Source organism: Geotrypetes seraphini, chromosome 6, assembly GCF_902459505.1.
Source record: "Geotrypetes seraphini chromosome 6, aGeoSer1.1, whole genome shotgun sequence".
NCBI classification, from domain to species: Eukaryota; Metazoa; Chordata; class Amphibia; order Gymnophiona; family Dermophiidae; genus Geotrypetes; species Geotrypetes seraphini.
This window is the reverse complement of record NC_047089.1, coordinates 111,260,302-111,279,873: the sequence shown is the minus strand read 5'-3', so window position 1 is coordinate 111,279,873 and position 19,572 is coordinate 111,260,302. Positions and strand designations below refer to the sequence as shown.

Below are 19,572 nucleotides of genomic sequence, written 5' to 3'. Positions count from 1 at the left end.
CGACAGGAGCCGATCGCACCGGGTGCACTTTTTAAAGCCCGTCACAGGATGGGACATGGGCCCAAAAACCGGCCGGGAACAAGCGAGGGTCCGCGGCCGCGGCTACCGGGAGCCCCCGGAGCCGAACGAAAAGATTTTTTTTTTTTCCGACGAAAACTGAAAGAAAAAAGAAAGAAAAGTAAAGTAAGCACAGCGACCATGAAATAACACACAGCCGCGGTGTCAGAAGGCTAATTTTAAAGAGCACAATTTCCACAGGGCTTCTGGCTCTGCGGAAAAAACTGAACTGAGGACCACGAGGTGAGGATGCGCCCTCTAGTGGGCAAGAAGGCATGCACATGCGTGGTGCAGTGTAGCAAACTTGAAACTTCAATCAAGTTTGCTTGAAAAGCTGTCCGCGCTGGGGCTCCGTAGATGACGTCACCTACATGTGAGAATATCATGCCTGCTTGTCCTGGGATAATCAGGATTACCCATCAGCTGCAGGAGCGGAGATGCAACGGGAGTCCTAGCCTGAGCCCTACGCCACCACCTACCTCCATGCCAAACAGAAGGGTCTCAGAAACCGAAGTTTGGAGGGCAAGCTCCCCCCACCCCCAAGTAGCACAGGGGGAGTGCAAGAGGTTCAGGAAAGTAAAAGGAGTGCACCAAGCCGTCAACCACCCCGTGGGGGAAAACCTAGCAGATCCCAAAATCCCCTCATGGATGAAGTGCAGAAGAGCCGCCACATTATACACTAACATCGGGGAGTCCTAGACTAGAGAATGACACAGTGGCTGTTACCCGCGGCTAGCCGTGGGTAACCCGCCAAAACGGTGGGGGAAAAACTGTGTTCACCGTTGCTACGGGGACAAGGCTATTCACTGCCCCATGGAGCGGTGAATGGCCTTGTCCCCTCAGTTAAGGGAGGAACGCGCGTGGTCACCTATCTCGCTCCCTCCCTCCTTACTGCTGCCGCCAAGTCTAAACATCTCCCTACTCCTCCCTGCCCCTTACCTTCGTGGCCGCGATTTCTAAACTGCCTTCTTACAGCAGCCAGAACGTTGAAGCTTTCATGTGGCTGCCGTAAAGGTAATCTCTGATACAACCAGAAGTTGCATCAGAGACGACCTTTCCGGCAGCCATATGCAACTTCAACGCTCCAGTTGCTGTAAGAAGGCAGTTTAGAAATCGCCGGCCACAAAGGTAAAGGGCAGGGAGGTTTGTCGGCACAGTTGTGCGCTGCAAGCAGGAAACACTCCTTCTGCCTGTCGGACCGGGCCTGTTGTCCGGGGGGGGGGGCATGGTGGAAGTGGTTAAGAGATGTTCTCGCTGCAGGGGGGGGTGAAAGAGCCACGAAGGTAAGGGGCAGGGAGGGAGACAGAGTGGGGAGAAGGATGCTGAAGGGAAATGGGGAAGAGAGAGAGGGAAGAAGATGCTGGCAGGGAAGAAGACAGAGATGCCAGACTATGGGGGGAGCAGAGGGAAGAAGATGGGTGCCAGACCAATTTGGAGGGGGGGAGAAAGGGAGAGGCACATTAACAGAGCAAATGGAAGACGCAGAGAGAAGAGAGACAGTGGATGGAAGGAACTGAATGAGAAGATGAGGAAAGCAGAAACCAGACAACAAAGGTAGAAAAAAAAATTATATTTCTTTTTCTTTTTTGCTTTAGGATAAAGTAGTATATTAGTTGTGTTGATAAAAATTTATAAACAAAGCCCTGCCAGCTGAACATCTTTTTCTCCAGTTCAGCTGCTAGAACTTTGATTTTTAAGGAAGGAATAAGCTAAATATTGCAGTACTGAGGCTTGTATGGATGCTGCGGGGACGGGGTGGTGAAGGGGATGGCGGTGAAGGGGACGGTGGGACGGCGCAGTGACGGGGACAGATTCTTTCCCCCCGTGTCATTCTCTATCCTAGACCGCCCTGCCCCCTAAGAAGGGTCAGCTTGGCATAGCTGATGCGCACCAATCAATGTCACCATAAAAATGTGGTGAAGACGGATCGAAGTTTGCCAATATCACGCTGCAGGATAGAGAAGTTTGGGTAAAAGTATCATCTTGATTAGAGCGGCCCATCTGAATAGTGACAAAGGGAGATCCTTCCATGTGCAGCAAAGAAGTTTAATTTTCTCAATAGCAGCCAGAATGTTATGCTTGTAAAGGATCCGCGGATCGAGATGTAAGTAAATTCCAAGATACCGTATCAGTTTGCATACTGGAGATATGGGCAGATGAGCATGCCAAGGCTCCCAAGCGAGGCCTGTGAGGGGCAGCAATTCTGACTTCTCGCAGTTCACTTTGAGACCCGAGATGACATCAAAAATCGGTCACCAAGCGAACAGTCAGCGGCAAATGGTGAGGGGCCTGGTCAAGAAAGAGCAAGATGTCATCGGTGAACAGAGTGAGGCGGCATTCAGTATTCCCCACACGGATCCCTCGCAATTCAGAGCTGGCATGGATCTTAATGGCCAAAGGCTCCAAGGCCAAAACAAACAAGAGCGGGGAGCAATTCTGGCGAGTCCCCCAGCATAGCTCAAAGGTGGGGGCAAAAGGCCTCCATTAATAAGAGGTTGGGCCTGGGGCTTGGTATAAAGGCCCTCAATCTAGTGCACAAAATTCCCTGTCACACCGTGCGCCAGCAGCACCCAGAATATGCTGTCAAAGGCCCTGTCCATATCAAGGCCAGCTATCGCAGAAGTGCTGCCGTCACCCCTGCGATCATGCATTGCCGATAATGCCTTAAGTAGGTTCATAGAGGAACAAACCCCACCTGATCCTCACCAATAAACTGCAGTAAGAACATGCTTAACCGGGCGCCAAAATTGAGGCTAGTAACTTAACATCTTGATTCAATAAGGAGATAGGTCGGTAAGAGCCAACCTGGGTAGGGTCCTTCCCCGGTTTGGGAAGCAATATAATATGAGCCAAGTTGCTCCGAGGGCCTGTAGGACTAAGAGATAAGTAATGGAAGTAGGCCCCCCTATGGCTGAGTTTAAGATATCAGACAAGAGTTTGTAATACTCTGGGCCATAGCCGTCTGGGCCAGGCAATTTAGAGAGTGCAGCTTCCGGATCCCCAGACAAATCTCTTCCACTGATATAGGCACATTTAATTGTACCGCCCGAGACTCCGAGAGCCATAGTAGGGGGGAGATCCTGAAAAAAGCGATCCCTCTCCGCCTCAGTATAGTCCTGCCTCGCATAAAGCGACCTATAAAAATCCACAAATTGATCCCTGATTTGAGACTCTTGAGTAAAACACACTCCCTGCTTATTCCGCACCAATCGGATAAGTTGTTTTTTCCTGTAGGGGCGAACCAAATTCGCGAGAAGCTTGCCCGCCTTGCTCCCCCAATGATAAAGCCTAAACTTCTTATAGTAAATGTTTTGTCAGGCCCGCTGATCAAGGATATTGTTGATTTGAAGATGAATAGACTCAAGTGGCTGAAGCTCAGCCACGTCCAAACTTGTGTGATGACGCCAACGCAGGGTAGTCAGTTTCCCCAAGAGGGCCATGAGCTCCGCGCCCTGTTTCTTTCGCTTAGCAGTGACATACTGAATGATATGCCCACGCATAACCACCTTAGAAGCCACCCCCAAAATTTCAGGGTCCACATCCGGAGTGCGGTTGTGAAAGTCGTACTTGAGCCATTTAGCTCTAAGGTAGGTGCAAAAGTCTTTGTCACCATATAGGGCTGCAGAGAAACGCCATGAGCCCTCCTCTTGTCGGTTCGTAACTCCCAACGCAAGTACCACCGCCGAGTGGTCCGATAATGACATGTCTTCAATAGTGACTTATCGACCCAAGACAAAAAGAGAAGACACCAGAAGATAGTCCAGTCGCGAGTATATGTTGTGAGGATTAGAGAAAAATGTATATTCTCGGTCAAACTGATGCAGCATTCTCCATGCATCCAAATGACCACAGAGAAAATTCACCCCCTGCTGATCATGACTTTGGGGCCGCGGCTTGGCAGGGGAGCAATCCAAAGCGGTGTCAGTTGTGATTAATATCCCCACCAACAACCAGCTGATACGTAGGATATTGTGTCAGTATTCCCAGGAGCCCTGAATAGAATTTGTGACTATAAATGTTAGGGGCGTAAAGATTACAAAAGAGGAAATTATACCCCCACAGTTCTCCCAATAAGAGGATATAGCGGCCTTCTTTATCCTGAATAATCTTATGGACATTAAGGGGCAGTTATTTATGGACTAGGATGGACTGTGTATATAGTGGATGCTATAGCTGAAAGAATCGCTCATGATTGGTATGCCAAGTTCAAAAATGGAGTCGGTAGATAAATGTTCCGACTCCGACTCCTCAGTTTTTTGTACTTCTGACTCCGACTCCAGGTACCTGAAATTTCCTCCGACTCCTCGACTCCGACTCCACAGCCCTGGTTATGTTTCATATAAACATTTTCTACAAGCATTCACAGTATATGGTCTTACAAAAGGAACAGATGTTAAGTGTGTATAGATGTAGAGGGTGATCCAAAAGTAGGTATACAATGTTTATTATTGCTTTTTATTTTATAACTGTCACAAATAACGTGAGGTTTTTGTATCAGTTACATCATTTCACTTGATTATAGTTCAGTACTGTATTATACCTATTCAATACCCGTAAACTAAAGAAATAATAAATAAATATTATAACCTACTTCGTGTGTGATGACTTTACACAATAGCACACAATCACATGAACAAAAATAAATAAATAAATATAATAGACACATGAACGCATTTACCTGCAAGTCTGATTTCAACCATTTTGAGTCAAATCTGGGATGGACAACCAAACAAAAAGCTTCTGAAGACATTTTTCTTCTGCCACCTCACTGCGTGGAAATCACTATCCAGACTGCAAAATAGTAAAATGTGTTATGTTCCAAAACAAATAATTATGATTTATGAAAGATTATTTTATTCAATACAGCACTTTATGTTTGCAGCTGCTTGTGATCTTGGGCAAAGCACTTAACTCTTCACTATTTGAAATACAGACTGTAAGTCCTACAAGAAAATATACTTTATCTACTTCAGAGAAACCAAGTCTGCGCGTTCGTTCGGTTGCTCACACGTCGAACACGCCTTTCTACACATACTTGGGAGCCAATCTTCCCTCCCCATCTACGCTTCTCCCCCGATATCATATCGCATCCATATCCTAGCGTCAAATCATTACTCACCACTTTCCTTCGCTAATACACCGTCCCCTCTAACACAACGTCTCTTCCTCAGATACGTCCCACCATACTGAAAACAGGAAGTTGCGTCAGATGAGTGCAGGAAGCTGGAGATTTAAGAATTGCGTCAATGAAGGTGGGACCTGAGAAGGAAAATTGCAGGGCCTGTTTTTGGTGATCTTCAAAGAGTATAGTTAGAATTAGAGGGCAGCATGGGAACGGAGTTTGCGGCAATCGAATAATTCCTGTGGCGTTCACGTCGGAATCTACTAGTTTCTTAGTGATTAACTACCTACCCGGGTTTTTCTGAGCTGTTCTAGTACCGCATCCTCCTTCTGTAAAACAGCGCTGCCTTACTTACTCTCTGTCTGGGAGTGCAAGCTGATAAATGAACGGCCGGCCGTATTAGAGATCACTGATCTACTGACACATGCGACCTCTATGGGTAACGTGACCATTTAATTTTTTTCATCAAAACGGGACATCTATTAATTGTCAGTCTCGCCCCCAATCCCGCCTTAGCTCCGCCCTAATTTCTTCCATTCATTTTTTTTGTGTACTGTACACATAATATCTTATTAATTCATAATGATAAATATAATTTTTTTTAAAAACCACAAAACATACTATAGGCAGAGAAATTGTTAATTATTTATATTTGGGGGTTTCAAAGATGTCAAGGCAGATGATTAAAATATGCAATGTCACCCCAGTAACTATAGAAAAATAGACAAATATAGTGCAAAATATAGACAGCAGATATAAATTCTCAAAACTGACACATTTTGATCACTAAATTAAAAATGAAATCATTTTTCCTACCTTTGCTGTTTGGTGATTTAAAGACTCTCTGGTTGGGTTTCCTTCTGACTGTGCATCCTTTCTGCACTCAGGCCCAACAATTGTCCCTTTCTATTCCCTCCCTCCTTCCTTCCTATGCCCTTAGTGCCCCTGGTGCCTCCTTCCTATGTCCTTGGTACCCCCTCCTATGTCCTTAGTGCCCCCAGTGCCTCCTTCCTATGTCCTTAGTGCCCCCAGTACCTCCTTCGCATGTCCTTAGTGCCCCCGTGCCTCCTTCCTATGTCCTTAATGCCCCCAGTGCCCCTTCCCATGTCCTTAGTTCCCCTTCCTATGTCCTTAGTGCTCCCAGTACTCCTTCCCGTGTCCTTAGTGCCCCCAGTACTCCTTCCTATGTCCTTAGTGCCCCCAGTGCCTCCTTCCTATGTCCTTAATGCCATCAGTACCCCTTCCCATGTCCTTAGTGCCCCAGTATCTCCTTAGTGCCTCCTTCCTATGACCTTAGTGCCCCCAGTGCTTCCTTCCCATGTCCTTAGTGCCCCCAGTGCCTCCTTCCTATGTCCCCCTTACAGCCTTCCAGACTTTGTTCCACCCCACACCCAAAGCCAGCCTGCCTGCCTGCCTACCTCCCTCCCACGCCAAAGCCACCCTGCTTGCCTACCTATTTCCTTCCCTCCCTGCCGCGTACAAAAAAAAATCGCCTCCCTCCTTGCTTCCCCTCCCTCCTCAGTCCGCTCACGGCAGCCTTCTGGTCAAAACCAGCGCAATAACTAAGACTAGCCCTACCTATGTACGTTCTGGTTCAGCAGGAACTTGTCCAACTTCATCTTGAATGCCTGGAGGGTGTTTTCCCCTATGACAGACTCCGGAAGAGCATTCCAGGTTTCTACCACTCTCTGGGTGAAGAAGAACTTCCTTACGTTCGTAAGGAATCTATCCCCTTTCAACTTTAGAGAATGCCCTCTCATTCTCCCTACCTTGGAGAGGGTGAACAACCTGTCCTTATCAAGTTTCAAGTTTATTTAGGAATTTTATAAACTGCCTAATCGGTCTTCTAGGCAGTGAACATTACGTTAAAAACATGTATGAGGTAACTACATCCGTTAAAACAATAATCATAGTTAAAAACATTTAAAAACAATACAAAACAAACAGGAATAAAATAAAGGGAAAGAAGGGTAGAACTACAATTTATCAAGTAAAAGAGAGAACATTTAGGGAAAGAACAATAAGTCTATTCCCTTCAGTACCTTGAATGTTTCGATCATGTTTCCTCTCAATTTCCTCTGTTCGAGGGAGAAGAGGTCCAGTTTCTCTAATATTTTGCTGTACCTCAGCTCCTCCAACCCCTTAACCATCTTAATCGCTCTTCTCTGGACCCTTTCGAGTAGTACCGTGTCCTCCTCCTTCTACGGCAACCAGTGCTGGACGCAGTACTTCAGGTGTGGGCACACCATGGCCCGGTACAGCGGCATGATAACCTTCTCCAATCTGTTCGTGATCCCCTTCTTTATCATTCCTAGCATTCTGTTCGCCCTTTTCGCCATTCTGCACATTGCATGCATGTATGGCTTCATCGACTTGTCGATCAGAACTCCCAAGTCCCTTTCCTGGGAGGTCTCTCCAAGTACCGCCCCAGACATCCTGTATTCATGCATGAGATTTTTGTTACCGACATGCATCACTTTACACTTATCCACGTTGAACCTCATCTACCATGTCAATGCCCATTCCTCGAGCCTGATTATGTCAAGTTGCAGATCTTCGCAATCCCCCTGCGTCTTCATTACTCTGAATAACTTCTTATCGTCCGCAAATTTAATCACCTCGCTTGTCGTACATATGTCCAGATCATTTATAAAGATGTTGAAGAGCACGGGTCCAAGCACCAAGCCCTGCGGCACTGCACTAGTGACGATCTTCCAGTCCGAGTATTGTCCATTTACCCCCCACTCTCTGTTTCCTGTGCTCCAGCCAGTTTTTAATCCACGTGAGTATTTCACCCTCGATTCCATGGCTTGCAATTTTCCGAAGTAGTCGTTCATGCGGAAACTTGTTGAATGCCTACTGAAAGTCCAGATATACAATGTCGACCGGGTTGCCCTTGTCTATCTGCCTGTTTACTCCCTCGAAGAAGTGCAGCAAGTTTGTCAAACAAGATCCTTTGCTGAAACCGTCTGGCTGGTCCTCATCAGACCGTGTCCGTCAAGGTGATCAATGATGCGGTCCTTTATCAGCGCCTTTACCATATTTCCCGGTACCGAGGTCAGACTCACTGGTCTGTAGTTTCTCGGGTCTCCCCTCGAACCTTTTTTGAAGATCAGTTTAACATTCGCCATCTTCCAGTCTTCCGGAATCTTTCCCGATTCGATCGACAGATTAGCTATTAGTTGAAGCAGTTCAGCTATGGTCCCTTTCAGTTCCTTGATGACCCTCAGGTGAATGCCATCCGGTCCCAGGGATTTATCGTTCTTAAACTTATAAGTCTGCCTGCATACCTCTTCTAGACTGACTGTTAGCCCTATTAGTTTCCCGTTTTCACTTCCAGCATATAGCTGTGTATATCCTCTTCGGTAAATACAAGTGCAAAAAATGTGTTCAGTTTGTCAGCAATTGCTTTGTCCTCCTTTAGCGCTCCCTTTATTCCTTGGTCATCCAATGGGTCGTTTCCCTTTAATATACCGAAAGAACGGCTTGAAGTTTTTTGCCTCCTTGGCTATTTTTTCCTCGTAGTCTCTTTTGTCCCTTTTACCACCTTATGGCACCTGCGTTGATGTTGTTTGTGCTTATTCCAGTTTTCGTCCATTTTTGATCTTTTCCCTTCCTTAAACGAGGTTTTTTGTCTCTGATCGCTTCCTTTACCTCTACAGTGATCCACGCCGCTTCCTTATTCTTTTTCCTCTTTGATCCCTTGTTAATACGCAGTATATATAAATTTTGCGCCTTGGTGATTGTATCCTTAAAAAGAGACCAAGCTTGCTCTAGCGTCTTTACAGTGTTCATCCTCTTCTTAATCTTCATCCCCACCAGTGGCGTACCTAGGGTATGTGGCACCCGATGCCCATCATTTTTTGACACCCCCCCATATAAAAAAATATTTTTTGTAATAACTATGAAACGGAATAAATGGTCATAATAGAAACAGGCAGTGAAAAATTTCTTTTATTGAACCTCATATATGGAACCATTATTCCAAAAATAACATAAATTATGTCTGAATTGTCATGACGTCAGAAGTACATATGGAGTAGTTGCAGGTGATGCTTGGGACAGTTCTGATTGTGTTAGTTCGGTTTTATGTGTTTTTTGAATAGAAGGGTTTTTATTTCTTTTTTGAAGATTTTGTAGTCTGTGGTCGAGGTCAATAGGTTGTAGAGTTGGGGGGTCGAGTGTTAGGAGGTTGTCGAACAGTTTTTTTTCTTTTGACGATTTTGGTTGGAGGGTATGTGAATGGTGCCTGAGTTCTCCGTCTGGTTGAGGTGGATTGAATTATTTAGCTGAAGAAATTAGTAACCCCCCTCCCTCATTCCACACACATTAATTCTCTTCCATTTTTGTTCCCATTCTAAAAAACACTGATAAGTTCCCAGAAAAAAAATACATTAAAATAAGAAGTAAAAACAAAGGCCCCTACAGATGAGAACATAACATAAGAATAGCCTAACTGGGTCAGACCAATTGTCCATCATGCCCAGTACCCATTCTCATGGTAACCAATCACTAGTACCTGGTCAAAACCCAAAGAGTAGCCACATTCCATGCTACCGATCCAGGGCAAGCAGACACTTCCCCCATGTCTTAATAACAGACTATGGACTTTTCCTCCAGGAATTTGTCCAAACCTTTCTTAAAATCAGCAACGCTATCTGCTTTTACCATAACTTCTGGCCACTTCATTTTTAAGCTTAGATCTTTCCTTCCAAACAGATACCTTGCTAGATGTCAAATACAGAAAGAACAAGGTAACTTCACAAGGACTTAGCTGTGCAGGAAATGTGAATCTCCTCATACACCCACCATATAGTTCAAAAATGTGCAAAGGTCTGGTTTTTTCTTTCGATCACTACATAGCCTAATGCCACACAAGCAGCGCTGTTACAAACATATTCTGAAGGTCAATGCTAAGGTTAACAAAGTCTCCTTCCAAGGAGATACTGACAAACCACTGGAAGAGATCCCAAAACAACTACCCAGGCACAACACCCAAAGACCCACTCAGTGTGTGAACCAGTTGAATGGAGTGAACTAACTGGGGGGTGGAAATGGGCCCGGAGTTTGCTCAGCAGAATTTCCCAGACCACCTCTTCTTCTCAACACATTGACACGCTGCCACCACCACCACCACCATTAGGAATACCTCACCGGGTAGGCCAGCAATGCTTATAAACTTTATAAAACACATTATTATATTTTCTTATAAAGCACATATTTTAACTGAACTCTCCGACATCCTCAGCCTTGCCATTCACAAAAATAGAAGGAAGAAAAGTTCCGTTTCCTGCTGTCTCATGTCCTTGGCCTATACAATATTTTTCTTCTGCAGACCCTTCAAAAGTCTGACCAAATCCTCGTTTCACTTGCATTATAAAGTACTAAGGATGCCATCTCTCCCCAATCCCAGGTCCTAAAGTCTAAGACAGTAGCGCAAACTAGTGCTGCCCGATTCAAGAAAAAAAAAAAAATTTCGATTCGATTCAGTCTATTGAATTGGTTTTTCAATTCAACTTTCCTGCCCAATTGGGTGTTTTGGTTTTTGTTTTTTTCAAATATCCTGGTGGGTTTATTTTATAGTTTCAAGTTTAATATATATTTGATTGATCGCTTTATCAGTTTCAAAGCGATTAACACATGATTAAAATTACAATATAAAAGAAGTTTTAAAAATAATTAAAAACAAACAAGACATGTACAGTTACAAGATAAACTGGAAACATTAGGATAAGTAGGGGGAGAAATTACAATATATTTGAGCAGAGTGGGAAACAAATAAAGGAAAACACATATGGGTGAGATAAGAGGGGGGATAATTGAAAAAATGTTATAGAAAAGAGAAAAGAATTGGTTCCAAGATTTGTAAAAATATATTAAATGAGACCAAATAGTATTAAATAATAAAGGCGTCATTAAATAAAAAAGTTTTTAGTTTACTTTTAAATTTTTCCAAATTAAGTTCTTCACGTAGATAATTGGGGAGAGAATTCCAGGTTTGGGGCGCTGTGACTGAAAAGATATACTGTCGACGCGTATTGATTATTTTTAGCGAGGGAATTGTTAATAAATGCTGTTCATCTGATCTTAAAGTTCTATTAGAGGAATAAGGGATTAATAATTTATGAATAAAAGCCGGAGTTTTAAATAGAAGGGATTTAAATGTGAGTAAGCAAAGTTTGTAGATTATTCTGTGGGCCACTGGGAGCCAATGGGCTTCTTTAAGAAGAGGAGTAATATGATCAAATTTTTTAGCTTTTGTGATAAGTCTGATAGCTGTATTTTGTATGATTGTAAACGTTTGATTTCCTTTTGTGCAATACCCTTAAACAATGCGTTGCAATAATCTAATTTCGATATAACGAGAGAATGAATGAGTATTTTCAAAGAGTCAGTATTGAATAATTGTGAGATAGAGCGTATTTGTCTAAGTCTAAAAAATGAAGACTTAATGACGCTACTAATGTGGTCATGGAAGGAAAGTTTGTAATCGAGAATTACTCCGAGTATTTTGGTTTTTTGTACAACTTGTAAAGGGAGTCCATAAATAGAGATTGGTGAGACAAGTTTAGGATTATCTTTCCAGGGGAAGAGCAATACATTAGATTTATTGATGTTTAATGCAAGTCGATTTTTGTTTAACCAGTGGTGTACTTTTTCAAGTTTTGTATTGATTAGAGTTATGTCAGAGGAGTTATTAGAGTCTATAGGATGCAGAAGTTGTATGTCGTCGGCATAGGCGAATGTGGTGAAGCCGATTGATTGACATAAAGTCAACAGAGGTGCTAGAAATATATTAAATAAAAGTGGAGATAATATAGAACCTTGAGGTACACCATGCGTAGTAGAGAAGATGTCAGAAATTGTATTATTGAAGGAGACAACTGAGGAACGATTTGAGAAATAAGACTGGAACCAAGATAAGACTTGGTCTGTGATGCCTATTGATTGAAGTCTATCTATTAATAAATCATGATCGATTGTGTCAAAGGCCGCCGAGAGGTCTAAGGAAACTAGAAGAACTGACTGATGATGATCCAAGAAGTAATGGATAGATGTGGTCATGCCGATTAAGGAATGCTCAGTGGAATGATATTGTCTAAAGCCTGTCTGATTAGGGTGAAGAACGTTAGTTTTTTCAATGAAGTCGGAAATCTGATTAAACACCACCTTCTCAGTTAATTTTGCTAGGAATGGAATATTGGCTATAGGTCTATAATTTGAACAATCTCCAGCACTAATTTTTTGATTTTTTAAAATGGGGTGAATAATCGAGTGTTTTTCACCCCCCCCCCTTTGGCTTCTCCTAACAACACTGGCGCTGTGGTGTAAATAAAATAAAGAAACAAAAAGGACTTTTCCTCTCTCTGTTAAATCCTAGCTCACGTTTGCGGTCTAACACCAGCTCTGGCAGGATACACATTTCAAATCTGACATATTGTAATCACAAAACAGAAAATAAAATTAGTTTTTCTACCTTTTGTTGTCTGGTTATTTTTCAAATCTTGTTGGTCCAAGGCTCTGGTTGTCTTCTGATAACTTGCTTGCCAGGGTCTCCTTCTTCCTTCTTTCTGCATGCTAATCATCCATCTGCCATCTCTGTCCTCCCCGTTTCCCTTCCCTCCCCAGGAGGTCTGGTATCTTTCCTTTTTTGTCTCCCTCCACAGATCCATCTTTTCTTAACTACCCTTTCATCCGGCATCTCTCCCTCCTTCCCCACCACCCCAGAGTCCACCATCTCTCCCTTTCTGTTCCCAACTACCCTCCTATCCAGTATCTCTATCCCCCCCCTCCACATCATCCCTTGTGTCCAACTTCTCTCCCTTTCTGTTCCTTCCCTCCCTAAAAACCATGGTCCATCATCTCTCTCCCTCTTCTCTATTTTCAGACCCATTATTTCTTCCCACCCAAAGTCCGGCATATGCGCGTCTCTTTGAACCCCCCATTCCCTCCATGTACTTCTACACCAGGGCCCCCCTCCCTGAAGGCCTGTCCCCCCTTAAAGGTCTGTATCCCACCCCTGAAGGCCTGTCCCCCCCTGATGGCCTGCACCCCCCCGAAGGCCTGTCCCTCCCTTGAAGGCCTGTTCCCCCCCTTTGAAGGCCTGTCCCTCCCTTGAAAGCCTGCCTGCCAGTCCCCCCCTTGAAGGCCTGCCTGCCTGTCCCCCCTTGAAGGCCTGTTCCCCCCCATGAAGGTCTGCCTGCCTGTTCCCCCCTTGAAGGCCGGCCTGCCTGTCCCCCCTCTTCAAGGCCTGCCTGTCACCCTCCCCCCTTGAAGGCCTGCCTGCCGGCCCCCCCCCCCTTGAAGGCCTGCCTGCCTGTCCTCCTGGCCTGCCTGCCTGCCTGTCCCCCCCCTTGAAGGCCTGCCTGCCTGTCCCCCTGGCCTGTCCCCCTTGAAGGCCTGCCTGCCTGTCCCTGCTGGCCTGCCTGTCAACCCCCTTGAAGGCCTGCCTGCCCACCCCACCCTGAAGGCCTGATGTCCCGACCCACCCCGAAGGACCGCTCGCCCCCCTGGCCTCCCCGCACCACCTACGGAGAGAAGCAGCCCGCAGCAGGATCGCGATGCCAGCGATCCCTGCGCTGCTTCGGAGCTGCTTCCTCCGCCGCGGTCCCACCCCTCCTCTGACGTCAGAGGAGGGGCGGGACCGCGGCGGAGGAAGCAGCTCCGAAGCAGCGCAGGGATCACTGGCATCGCGATCCCGCTGTGGGCTGCTTCTCCACCATAAACGGTGAGGGGGGAAAATCTGGACGTTGGGGGGCGGGGAACTGGACACCAAGGCCGGGAGCACCCCCTCAGGGCTAGCACCCGGGGCAGACCGCCCCCCCCCCCTCCCCTTGGTACACCACTGTTCCCCATCATGCGTCTCATCCCTTCATAATTCCCTTTTCAGAAGTTTAGCACCGTGGCCATCGTTCTAGACCAGTGGTCTCAAACTCAAACCCTTTGCAGGGCCGCATTTTGGATTTGTAGGTATTTGGAGGGCCGCAGAAAAAATAGTTAATGTCTTATTAAAGAAATGACAATTTTGCATGAGGTAAAACTCCTTGTAGTTTATAAATCTTCCCCCCCCCCCCTCCCCTGAAGGCCTGCATGTTCCCCACTTCTTTGCAGCGTCCTCCAGCTTCCCCCCTGGCCTCCCAGTCTTAGTTTCAGCTAATTACCTCAGCCTGCAGAGAGGATTGCCGGTGCTGTAACGTTCCCTGCAGGCTGCCATCGGCCTCCGCAACACGTTCCCTCTGCCGCAGTCCCGCCCCTCTTCTGACGTCGGGCAGGATTGCGGCAGAGGGAACATGCTGCAGAGGACCACGGCATCCAGCAAGGTTCGCTGCAGCACCGGCAATCCTCTCTGCAGGCCGTGGCAATTATCTGAAGGTAAGAGTGGGAGGCCAGGGTGAAGCCAGAGGACACTGCAAAGAGCGAGCAGCACTAGGGCCGCAAAATAGTACCTGGCGGGCTGCATGTGGCCCCCGGGCCACAAGTTTGAGACCACTGTTCTAGACTGATATTTCGCCCCTATTTCCAGGCTGAAGCGGATCATATTGTGATCGCTGTTTCCCAGCGTCCCTTCTACTTCTACATCTTGTGCCAGTCCTTGCAGTCCATTTAGAATTAAGTCCAGAATTGTGTTTCTTCTTGTATTTTCCTTGACAAGTTGTTCCAGGAAGCAATCGCCTACAGTTTCCAGGAACTTGATCTCTCTAGCACAGCCGTTGGTGCCTTTATTCCATTCTAACCCCGGATAGTTGAAGCCGCCCATGATAACTGCGTTGCCTCCCTTGCAGTTGCGTTTAATCTCTTCCATCATTTCTCTATCAATTTCTTCGGAGTGCCCTGCGGGTCGGTAGTAGAGGCCTATCCTCGTTTCCGGTCCATTTGTTCCTGGAATTTTGATCCATAGAGACTCTAACTTATCCGTCTGTTGTGACATGTTCTATCCAGTAGATTCAATTCCCTCTTTGACGTATATGGCAATGCCTCCTCCTTTTTTGAGTCACTCTGTCTCAGCAGTAATGAATGGCTCCCAGGACTCTGTTATGGCAAGGGAATAGTAACTCTCAGTACTAGACCCTCTGTCCTTTCTCTTTTTTTCAGATTATTTTGAATTATTCATGAGGTGGATTTGAATGCAGTAGGTCTAAGAACCAAGATGATGTAAAAAAAAACTTGTATGTACCTCACAACTGTTTATACGCAGTTTAAAAATCAGATGGGTTATGGGTGCAACCGAGAACTGGGTTAACAACCATTGACTTGCTGTAGTCTGGATCAGATATTAAACCAAGATTCTGATCTCTGTGGACATTAAAAATCTGAGGCTATTCTTTGCAAAAGATGGTAAGTACATCCCAGAGTCACAGCTAAATTCCATCCGGCACCTGCCAAAACCATCCAACTAATTAATATCAGAAATATCCCTTTCCTGCCATATATTGTCTCATGAAATCCTGTGCGGCACTTGGGGGCGAAAGACTTCTACTGGGCACATGCCAGTTCCATCTCCAAGTTAAAAAAAGTAAACTCTTACCCTAGAAACAGCTCTATAAACATTCATTTTGAATCTGTTCATACTAGAGCCAACCAAAGAGTATCTGATGCCCTAGGCAAACCATGCCCTAGGCTCCCTTCAGAGCAAACAATTAAATGGCACCTTCCAAGGCACTCATAAAGGAGGACTCTCTCAGAATTCTGGTTAGAGAAAAAGGAAGGAAGGAGGGTGAGTCCCCTCACTTAGAACACTCAGGCCAGGCATTGTCCCAGGAAAAAATAATGCAATTTAATGAATACTTTGCAGTTGATTTTTAATCATTAAAAAAAATTGTTGCTGGGATCTAATATAAAAAATATTGACTCCCTGACTTGAACAATGGACCAACATGGTGTTAAATTCTGCATCCACTGAAGTCTCAAGGGAGGCAGAGTAGAATTAGAATATTTCCTCATAGAACTCAGCATTATAAAAAGCCAGATTCAGGGGGGGGGGGTTTCTCTCAATTACAGCAACATAAACTCTATCCAGTATTAGGCATATTCTGAAATACAAAGCCCAGAGCTCATACAACAATGAGTCTACCCAGAAAAAGTCAGCATTACAAATATTGCAATGGGCTCTAGTACATCAATTTATCCCAGGACAAGCAGGCAGCATATTCTCACACATGGGTGACGTCACCGACGGAGCCCCGCAGCGGACAGCCTCGAAAGCAGACTTGCTTGAAGATCTTTAAGAGTACCGTCTCTGGATGAGCGCATAGCATCCATCCTCCAGGTCCAGCTTAAGGAGCAATTACAACACCTGCTCCCGGCTCTGCTCACTCCGAACCTTCCGGTGTCGGTACCTACTGAGCCTACGGTACCGATCGTCACCCAGCCTATTTTGTCGGCATCGACGTTATCGGCACCGCTTAAATCTGCCTCTTTTATTTCTATGCCTATTTTATCGGCAGAGCCAAAGTCTCTTCGTCGAGCTGCTCATGCTGTATCTGATCCGGTACCGCTCTCCGACACCCATACCGCTTTACAGTCGCCAGGTACGGTGTCGATGCGTTCCGGCACATCGGTACGCAAGACCAGGCATACCGAATCCTCTACTCCTCTATCGCAGGGCCGTCTTCCATCGGTACGTGACCCTGATCTATGGGATGACTCCGAGGATCCCCTCAGTACTGAGGAGGATTTTTCATTGGCTGACCCATCAGTGCAGGATCCTGCTAGTAAGCCAGAGCACTCTTCCTTCACTAAATTTCTGAGGGAGATGTCAGACACCCTTTCTCTCCCCTTGGAGTCTGATTCTAAGAAGTCAAAAGCATTCCTGGATGCTTTGGACTTTGACCAACCTCCCAAGGAATTTTTAAAATTACCCCTTCACGATATCTTAAGGGAAACTTTTTACAAAAATCTGGAGACTCCTCTCACCATCCCAGGAGCTCCAAGGAAATTGGAATCACTTTATAAAGTGATCCCTATTCCAGGGTTTGACAAACCTCAGCTTCCACACAAATCTTTGCTAGTGGAATCAACCCTGAAAAAATCTGCAAGCTCAAGTGTGTATGCTTCTGTCCCTCCTGGCAGAGAGGGCAAGGCTATGGACAAATTTGGTAAACGACTTCACCAGAATACTATGTTGGCCAACCGTTCAGGTAACTATGCATTCCACTTCTCCTTTTACCTGAAACATCTTATCCAGCAGATGGCCACTTTTCAGAAATATATTCCTGACTGCAAGCTTTCTGCTTTTCAGCAATGCACTGCCAGTCTCTTGCAGCTCAGGAAGTTTATGGTCCGTTCCATCTATGACACTTTTGAACTGACATCCCGAGCTACTGCTATGTCTGTAGCGATGAGACGATTGGCATGGCTTCGCGTCTCAGAACTTGATGTGAACCACCATGCTCCCTGCCTGGGTGATGAGCTGTTTGGAGAATCTCTGGATACCACCACCCAGAAACTTTCGGCTCATGAGACGAGGTGGGATACCTTATTGAAAAATAAAAAGAAACCTCCTCCTACTCGTCCTTTTAGGCAGCAGACGTCGTACCAGCACCGTTTCTCTGCTCGGCCAATTCAGCCTCATCCTCCTCAGCCTCGGAGACAACGGCAGCAACAGCACCAACAGGCTCGCCAACAATAGCCGCCTGCAATTAAACCTGTGACTCAGCCTAAACCAACTCAGCCCTTTTGACTCTCTTCTCCAGGGCATTGCCAGTCTTCCTCCCTCATGTCCTCTTCCACAGCCTATCGGAGGTCGCCTCCAAATTTTTCTGGCTCGATGGGAGCTAATCACCACCGATCAGTAGGTGCTCTCTATCATCGCCCACGGCTACTCCCTGAATTTTTAGACTCCTCCGCCAAAAGGCCTGCCAAAAGAGTCTGCTTCCAACAGGTCTCAATCCCTCCTTCTCTCTCAAGAGGTTCAATCCCTCCTTCTTCTCAATGCCATCAAAGAAGTTCCTCCAGATCAGCGAGGTCAGGGTTTTTACTCCAGGTATTTTCTGGTTCCCAAAAAGACCGGAGACCTCAGACCTATATTAGATCTCAGAGATCTCAACAAATGTTTGGTCAAGGAGAAGTTCAAAATGCTCTCTCTTGCCACCCTCTACCCTCTTCTCACTCAAGGCGACTGGCTATGCTCCCTCGACCTCAAAGAGGCCTACACACATATTCCTATCCATCTGATGTCCAGGCAATATCTACACTTTCTCATCAATCAAAATCATTATCAGTACAAGGTGCTACCCTTCGGTCTGGCCTCCTCTCCCAGGGTATTCACCAAGTGTCTGATTGTGGTAGCAGCTTATCTCCGCTCTCACAATTTTCAAGTCTTCCCTTATCTGGACGATTGGCTGATCAAGGCTCATTCTCCTCAGGTGGTTCTGCTTGCCACCAACCAGACCATTCACTTCCTGCAACTGTTGGGTTTCGAGATCAATCTACCCAAGTCACATCTCATTCCAACTCAGCGACTTCAATTCATTGGCGCCATTCTGGACACTGTTCTCATGAGGGCGTTTCTTCCATCCAACCGCCTTCAGACCATCCTTCATCTCTGTCGGCAGGTGTTTCAACAAGTTTCAAGTTTATTAGGTTTCTTGATTAATCGCTTAATCAGACTTCTAAGCGATGTACATATTAAAAATTTACATTTGTTAGGTGACAATACAATACATAAAATACTTAAAAAGGATTAACTTACACTCAATTTAACATATTCTTAACATTAGGTGAGGAGGGATGAAATACAATTCATTAAAGTAAAGAAAAGACATTAAGGGAAAATACAAGAGGGTAACAAATAAAAAAAATATAATAAAAAAGTAGGGTAATAAGATAATGAAATTAGTTTGCAAAGGCATCCTTGAAAAGAAATGTTTTTAAGTTACTTTTAAATTTTCCAAATTCCTTCTCCTCCCTTAAAGAAATAGGGAGGGCATTCCAAGTCTGCGGTGCAGTACATGAAAAAATAAATTGTCGTCTAGTGTTTATAATTTTCAACGAGGGAATAGACAATAAGTTTTGTTCATTAGATCTTAAAATTCTCCTTGCAGAATATGGAATTAATAACTTAAATAAAAAAGCGGGGGTCATATTATAGAGGGTTTTGAAAGTAATTATACAAAGTTTATACGTTATTCTGTGAATAACTGGAAGCCAGTGAGCATTTTTAAGAAGTGGTGTTACATGATCAAACTTTCTAGATTTGGTTATTAGCTTAATTGATGCATTTTGTATAATTTGAAGACATTTTATTTCATGTAAAGCAATTCCTTTAAAAAGAGAATTGCAATAGTCGATTTTAGACATCACCAAAGAGTGAATCAGGATGTTAAGTGATTTGGGACATAGAAATTTAGAAATAGATCAAATTTTACGTAACCTGTAAAAGGTAGTTTTCATGA

General features: G+C 45.1%; 1 protein-coding gene across 1 annotated transcript in view; it reads right to left on the bottom strand.

Annotated features, from left to right (window-relative positions):
- HERC2 (HECT and RLD domain containing E3 ubiquitin protein ligase 2) overlaps window positions 1–5,328 on the bottom strand; it is a 3,346,202-nt gene extending 3,340,874 nt beyond the window's left edge. Inside the window, 2 exon segments of the mRNA XM_033948978.1 lie at window positions 4,736–4,848; window positions 5,177–5,328. Coding sequence (XP_033804869.1) covers window positions 4,736–4,807 — 72 coding nt within the window. The 5' untranslated portion in view covers window positions 4,808–4,848; window positions 5,177–5,328.
- Between the last annotated feature and the right edge of the window lie 14,244 nt (window positions 5,329–19,572).